Raw genomic sequence first — 7,014 nt, 5'->3', positions numbered from 1 at the left:
GTGTCTGGAGTCAGGTGGCCACTTGGACGGGTCAACCAAACCTCCACCCGAATGAATGGCCCCAGAGCACGTCGCCGCTCGATTGGTGGGAGAACATCTCGACATCCCCAACCACCTCCCACAAGGGCACCAGCAGCCTTGCGCTTCTCATCTCCTGGGAAATTTGGAAGGAGAGGAACGATAGGATCTTCAATCGCCACGAATCCCCGATCCCGACCATCATGGCGAAAATCAAGAACGAGGCATCAATTTGGATCGCTGCAGGGGCGAAGGGCTTATCAGCCCTCTTAGCGCGAGATTAGATCTATGTTTCCTTGTTTTGTCCGGCTAGCCGGCTTGTAAAAACTCTTCTCTTTCAATGAAATAGGCAGTCTCGTGCCCGTTCGTTAAAAAAAAAATCCCATTAGTTATCGATCTCTGTCATTGATGGATGGAATCGCTTACGTTTTATCAACCGTGTGTTGTGTTCGCCAACTGATCAACAGCATGGGTTCCGGAAGTAAAGCTTTCATGGCCTATGTGGTAGAAGGCTTGGGGAACCTGCTAGACTGGGATCAGGCGATGGCGTACCAGAGGAAGAATGGGTCGTTCTTCAACTCGCCGGCGACAACGGCCGCAGCTGCGATCCACAACTACAACGGGAGAGCACTGGACTACTTGGATACCCTCATCAGCAAATTCGGCAGCTCAGGTGCAGTAGTGCAGAACTAATTAACGTGTACTCCACTTCCACTCCCATCCAAGAAAGGATGGAAAAATTTCTAATAACATGTGCTAATTAGTAGCCATTTTAATCTGCAGTGCCGACTGTGTATCCGTGGAATGCGTACTCCCGGCTTCGCATGGTGGACACGTTGGAGAAGATGGGGATCGCCGTGGGCTTTTCCGGTGAAATAGACAGCGTACTTGACATGATATACAGGTAAAAATTTAAATTACTTACTAGTTGTGTTGTGTTGTCATGATGAAACCAGCTGAACTTTTGTTTCATTTGCTACGGAGTAGTACTTGTTAATTATATTTATCTTGGCTCCAATACAATCAAAACTTGCAGCTCCTGGCTGGCCAACAATGAGGAGATAACGCAGGACATGGCGACTTGCGCGATGGCGTTCCGACTCCTGCGTTTGCACGGATACGATGTCGCGTCTGGTAAGCGAGGGAGATCAAAAGTCACAGTGTTCTGCTTGGTCTTGTTTGGTCAAATTTGGAGCATTTTTATTTGCCGGCAGCCTGAAAGCTAGTGTTGTGATGCAGACAGGTTGACCCAATTCAGCGAAGAATCCAGCTTCCACGACTCGGTCCAAGGGCATCTAAATGATAGCGAAGCATTACTAGAACTGTACAAAGCATCACAGGTTCAGATCCTTAAGGAGGAGCCGATCCTGGAAAACATTGGCTCCTGGTCAGCTAAACTTCTGAACGAACAATTGTGTTCCAACAAGATTTCAAGATCTGTAGACCCCGCAGAGGTAGGTAGTTTCCACCGTTATACAAAACACACTAATAATTTCTGTTTTTAATCAATAATAATTAATTGTTCTAGGTGGAACATGTGCTCAAAATTCCCTTCTACGGCACTTTGGACCGACTGGAGCACAGGTGGAACATTGAACATTCTAAGATAGGGGGCTTCCAGATGCTAAAATCAGCATACCGGTGAGGTCCTTGGAGATGCTACATGTTCCGGCTTTTCAGTAGCTTGATGGTATCAGAATTCTGAACTTTTTGATCCGCGCGATCAGCGATTGTCAGGTAGACGAAGGAATGGTCGCGCTGGCAGCTGATGGGTTCCATGCCTCCCAGGTTTGGTACCAACAAGAGCTTTAGAACCTCAAGAGGTCCTGTAACACCCGTATTTTCAAATTAGAAGCCTAAATAAATTTAATTAGGATTTCTGTAGGTTTGATAAGAGTTTGTTTAATTTATTTTGATTTTAGAGCATTTGTCGGGAATTAAATAAAATATTTAGCCATAAAATAAATGTAAGGAAAATAGGTTTGTGCATCTCATGCTGGTTTGTATTTTTATTTGCTTGTTATTCAACTTAAATTCAAATCTTTGAGTTTGAATTTAAATTGAAAGTGTTGAATCGTTTCAGAAAATGAAAAGGGTTTTCTTTTTTTCCCTCACCCCTTTTAGCCAGGCCCACCTTTTCTTTTTCTTCCTTTCTCCTTTTTCCTGCGGCCCGTTTTTCAGCCTAGCCTTTTTTCCACGCCGGCCCGTTTCCCCGCCTCTTGGCCCAACCGGCCCAGCGCCCCCTCCCCCCTGTCTCACTGCCAGGCGGGCCCTGCCCATCGGGACCATCTTCCTCCCCCGACCGAGCCAGACTCAGGCTCGAGTCCGACCCGGCCACGCGCGCCGCCGAGTTTCTCTTGGGCCCGCACGCCAAGGCCCGCGCTCCGCCCCTATAAAAGCAACCCCGCGCGCCCCCCTGGAACCCTAAACCCGAAGCCGCAGCCGCTGCCTTCGCGAAACCTAGCTCGCGCCGCCATTGCTGTGCCAGAGCTCGGAGCCCCGCATCGCACAGCCGCCCCGCTTCGCCTTCTCGACGACATCACAGCCCCGAAGCTTCGCGTCGAGGTGAGGGAGCTCTCCAGCTCCGTTTTCCTTCTCCCTCTCGCTCTGTTCGCCCGATTTAGCTCGCCGGCGCCGCAGCTCCGCGTGCACCGCCGCAAGCCGCTCCACTGCCCTAGAGCCCTCCCAAACCCCCCTAATTGAGTTCGTGAACTCGCGAGCTCACTAACCGTGCAACCCGCACTTGAAAAGAGCCCCGGACGGCCGTTCCGGCCAAGTGCGGCCATCCCGCCGCCGCGTATGCTTCGCCGCCGGTCGCTTGCGCCGCCGCCAGCGTCGCCGCTCAGCCCCAACCCTCGGTGACCGTCGGATCTAAATCAAACGGACTAGATTAGATCCCGTCCATGTCAACTAAGTTAGAACCGGTCAACCATGGTCTTTTTGCACTTAAGCCCCTCTGTTTTTCCAAAATTAACCCGCCGTCCACTACTGTTGAAAAGTATTTACGGAAAAGCCCTTTCTTTTATGTTCTAGCCCCTACGTATAAGGTTTAATTACGTTTTGGTCCTTAGATCTTGTTTTAGCCATAACTTTCTCGTTTTAGATCCGTTTTCGATGATCTTTACGCTCACGCAATTGTTGCAACGAGTAGAATAGTTTAGTATCCTCTTTCTGTACTGTTTATGTTGTCTGGTGTACTGTTTCTTATTGTTTGTACTTGTTTGTTTGTATGTGCGTGTGCGATGCGATAGACGATCCGCAGTTCGAGGAGCAGCAGCAAGATCAAGGCTTCGTAGGACCGGACCAGCAGCAGTTTGAGGAAGACAAGTGGACCCTTGATCATGTTTTTGACCCATGAAATCACCAAATTTATCACATTTACTTTTATGTACATGCATGTGTCTATAATATGATGGGAACCGAGTTAAGGACATGCCTAGTATTGTTTACCTTATTCCTTGATCAACTTGGGTTTAATTTCATGTTGGGTAGCTATGCTAGTTGCTATACTTTGGGTTATGGTTGGTTAATGATGATACAAATGGTATACTTGTTTTATCCCATATTCATGATGCTTAATGTTGTTAATCAAGAATATATGATTTAATTGGAACATGGAGAACCACCCAGGAAAACAGTGCAACCACAATACTATATGGCTCTGGTCTTGGCTAAGTAACTAGATGATCTATATGTCGTGCTGGGGCGGTGATTGGTGGATTTTCGGGTTATCGTGCTTTGAGGAGCGGGTGAAGGAAGCTTCGTCTTCTGAGGTACCGCAGAAAAAGGGACCAGTGCGTACATATAGTGATTCTTTGGAAAAGCCTCGTAGTGAATCCCTAGCCACTCACCAAAGGAAGTGTTTAAGGGCTTTGCAAACCCGGGCGACATGGGAAACACGAATTGTGGGTAAAGTGTATAACCTCTGCAGAGTGTAAAACTAACCGGTTAGCCGTGCTCATGGTCAAGAGCGGCTTGGACCCTCACATGATAATTGAACTTGAAGTTGATCTAAATCGATGCTCTAATTTATGGTTAATTGTTGTTTATCTTTATATATATATGCTTATCTTGTGGGTTTAATGGTATATACTTATATCTAGATAATGCTTGCTAATAAAATGTAATCAACTAAAATTGCTGAGTGCAGATAACCGTGTCAGCTATTCCTTGAATTAGCCTTGCATGTATTATAGTTGTTTCCCTACCACTTGTTGAGTACCAACCATAAGTGTACTCACCCTTGCATACTTGCTACTCAGACTGTAATAACAAATGTCCGGAGTTTCCAGAAGACTTCGAGGATTTCTAGGCGTATGTCTCCCAGTCATCTGCCTGTGCTGAAGAAGATTCCGCTGCTACTCTATAGACGTTTACTTATTTGCTTAAGACATTCGGTTTTGTAATAAAGTTATTTAATACTCTCTTTACGCTTGCACTAGTTGTGATATTCACTTTATGGTTAATCATATGTGTGTAAACTGATCCTGGCGCACATATGAGATGCATTCGGTTTGCCTTCATAAACCGGGTGTTACAGGTCCATAACATATATATCATTAATTCAAGACTAAATAAACTCGCTCCATTTTAATTTATTTCCTGGAATAGAACTAATTAAAACACCTTTCTCTATCTGTGTTTCTAACGTTTGAACAGCTGGGTGAAAGAGATGTGACTGGAGGAGCTGCAGTTCGCGAGAGTGATGCCGCTGGTCTGCTATTTGCCACCTGCTTCCACCAAGTTCCGCTCTGAGCTATCCGAGGCTCGCGATGCCTATGCCATCGAGAACATCCTGGTGACCATGGTCGATGACTTTTTCGACATTGGGGCATCAAATTAAGGAAGAGATGGAGAACCTCGTCGCGCTGATTGAGAAGTACCAAAACTCGCATGCACCTTAGAATATGCCCTTCACTTGATGCATCATTTCCTGCATGCTGATCGACAATGTCCATCAGTAGTTCAGTAATTTGATAAATTTAGTTCAATATTTTGATGATTATTTTTCCTAGCAATATAGGTGGGTGTACGATAACATTGCCATTTATATATTTACAAATACGTGGTCGCAGGTGGGACGCGCACGAAGAAGTTGGCTTTTGCTCCGAGAGTGTGAAGATTGTTTTCCGCGCCATCTACGGATCTACCTCACGAGCAACATGCTCGGGGCCAAGTTCGCGGCGGTGCAGAAGCCCGCACCACATCGCCGAGCTTGTAAGTCTTTCGATGAATCGCTTCAGCTAGCACTACTACAAATATGATATGTAGCAACACCTTAATTTTTTTTGAAGGGCGGATCAAAATATAACCCATTGCTGCAAATAGTGAGCGATTAATGACGCTCTCGCATGATGCTTGCAGTGGCTAGACCTGGCTAGGGGCATGATGGCTGAGGCGGAGTGGACGCTGACGGGGCACGTGCCATCGTCCTTTGAGGAGTACATAGAGGTCGCGGTGCCGGCGTTCGGGCTGGGCGCGATCGCCCTCACGACGCTCTACCTCGTCGGGCCAGAGCTCACCGAGGAGGTGGTCCGGAGCCGGGACTACGAGGAGATGCTGTGGCATGTCGGTGTCAGCACCCGCCTCCTGAACGACCTCCAGACATACAAGAGGGAGGAGGAGCAAGGGAAGACAAATAGCGTCCTGCTGCTGGCTCCTCGCCACGGCGGCTCAATCGAGGCGGCCAAGAGGGAGGTCAGGAGCGTCATCGCGGCGTCCAGGAGGGAGCTGCTGAGGCTGGTGGTCAGGGACGGCTGCGCGGGGACCCGGTCGCTGCAGCAGGAGTTCTGGAACATCTACAAGGTTGGCCACCTGCTATACAGTGAAGAGGACGGGTGGTGCACGAGCAGCAGCGAGACAATACGCGTGGGGAACGCGGTGGTGCACGAGCCGCTGTCCTGGCGGCCAGGAGGGAAGATCGGCTCCCCGGCTGCCGCGCGCCGCGTCTGATAAGTTGTGATGTGATGTTCTTTGCTGCTTGTGTGATATATAAGTTCATCATTCGCTCAATATGACATTATTTTTTGGAAAGCATTAAGTGAACCTCTGTTATGGTCCTAGACCTCCAAATCAATCAAGCAAGAGTATTTGTGTGTTATGGATACAATTCCGGAGAGAATAGAATCTTGAGGAGGAAGACAACTCCGTCGCTGTTCCGTCTGATGCCACCCTGATCCTTTGCCTTTTATAGGTTCATCTGTTCCCATAGCCTAGCCCACCTAGCAGTTGCTCCTGAGAGGGTCTATCTGTGACATTCTTCACCACTTGAAATGCAGCTTGCCCTCGAGCCGCAACCACCGGGATCCCTTGAAAATTAGGAGTTGTGCTTCGCCTTCCGCCGATCAGTCTTGGCAGTATTCATTGAATAATTGACTCCGCGCAGCCCCAATGGAGATGACAGCCTGCACTTATCCTCGACCACTCCCAAGTAACCTTACAATGTCCATCATGAGCTGTACAACAGAAAAGGTTAAGACTCAGTTCTTGAAGAGACCCAACAACTCCACACAGCCCGGTTCTTTTCTTGCATGAGCTGAACCTTATCTTTTACATCTAGTAGCTCATCATTCTTCTGCATCAACAGCGCCAAGCAATTCTCAAGTTCAATGAACAACTCTTGGCAGGCAATTTTATTAATTATCTTGTGAGATCTGGTAGGACTCTCTTAAGCAAGATAGCTGTTATATTGTTCAAGGCTTACCCTGCAATAAAACAAATAAAAGGATCATATCCATTCAAGAATTAATCTGTAACTTTGCCCACTGCTGTCAGGTCTTTTTTTATTTGTTAAATTTTGTACAGCGGAAAGAAATCCTTTATAAGAAACTACTTCACATGATCGAGTAAACCTTTCAGAATAGCTACTTGGCCTGTTACATTAACATCTGTTAGGTTCTTCAGAGATATGGTACTGGAGAAGTGCATATTGGAGCAACTATTTTGTATCTTTCCCGATAAATCAAAATCTAATCTAACTGTGAATAATATTTCTGA

The 7,014-nt window shown here is 47.1% G+C and overlaps 2 protein-coding genes across 3 annotated transcripts; both read left to right on the top strand.

Annotated features, from left to right (window-relative positions):
* Positions 1 to 464: 464 nt before the first annotated feature.
* Positions 465 to 5,162, top strand: LOC120699390 (dolabradiene synthase KSL4, chloroplastic-like). 2 transcript variants are annotated; one of them, XR_005685387.1, is made up of 8 exons: positions 465 to 691; positions 802 to 922; positions 1,055 to 1,152; positions 1,258 to 1,472; positions 1,547 to 1,659; positions 1,746 to 1,841; positions 4,678 to 4,897; positions 5,094 to 5,162. XR_005685387.1 is itself a non-coding variant. In XM_039983364.1 (7 exons), the coding sequence occupies exons 1-6, from the start codon at positions 487 to 489 to the stop codon at positions 1,828 to 1,830; spliced, it is 837 nt and encodes a 278-aa protein (XP_039839298.1). In that variant the 5' UTR covers positions 465 to 486; the 3' UTR covers positions 1,831 to 1,841; positions 4,678 to 5,156. The 2 variants fall into 2 exon arrangements, 1 of the variants encoding a protein (XP_039839298.1); XM_039983364.1 differs by having other exon boundaries at positions 4,678 to 5,156.
* On the top strand, positions 4,869 to 5,970 carry LOC120700973 (dolabradiene synthase KSL4, chloroplastic-like). The gene is made up of 3 exons (XM_039985155.1): positions 4,869 to 4,897; positions 5,094 to 5,235; positions 5,383 to 5,970. The coding sequence occupies exons 1-3, from the start codon at positions 4,869 to 4,871 to the stop codon at positions 5,968 to 5,970; spliced, it is 759 nt and encodes a 252-aa protein (XP_039841089.1).
* Positions 5,971 to 7,014: the final 1,044 nt, after the last annotated feature.

Source organism: Panicum virgatum, chromosome 3K (genome assembly GCF_016808335.1).
Source record: "Panicum virgatum strain AP13 chromosome 3K, P.virgatum_v5, whole genome shotgun sequence".
Taxonomy (NCBI): Eukaryota; Viridiplantae; Streptophyta; class Magnoliopsida; order Poales; family Poaceae; genus Panicum; species Panicum virgatum.
Note: the sequence above shows the minus strand (reverse complement) of the source record. Positions and strands in the feature narration are given on the sequence as shown.

Bases quoted from the DNA above. Each gene is read 5' to 3' on its own strand.
- LOC120699390 (XM_039983364.1), top strand. From the start codon at position 487: ATGGGTTCCGGAAGTAAAGCTTTCATGGCCTATGTGGTAGAAGGCTTG. The intron at 692-801 runs GTGCAGTAGTGC...TTTAATCTGCAG, and splicing joins CAGCAAATTCGGCAGCTCAG to TGCCGACTGTGTATCCGTGG. The intron at 1,660-1,745 runs GTGAGGTCCTTG...CCGCGCGATCAG, and splicing joins ATGCTAAAATCAGCATACCG to CGATTGTCAGGTAGACGAAG.
- LOC120700973 (XM_039985155.1), top strand. From the start codon at position 4,869: ATGGAGAACCTCGTCGCGCTGATTGAGAA. The intron at 4,898-5,093 runs GTACCAAAACTC...ACGTGGTCGCAG, and splicing joins CTCGTCGCGCTGATTGAGAA to GTGGGACGCGCACGAAGAAG. The intron at 5,236-5,382 runs GTAAGTCTTTCG...TGATGCTTGCAG, and splicing joins CGCACCACATCGCCGAGCTT to TGGCTAGACCTGGCTAGGGG.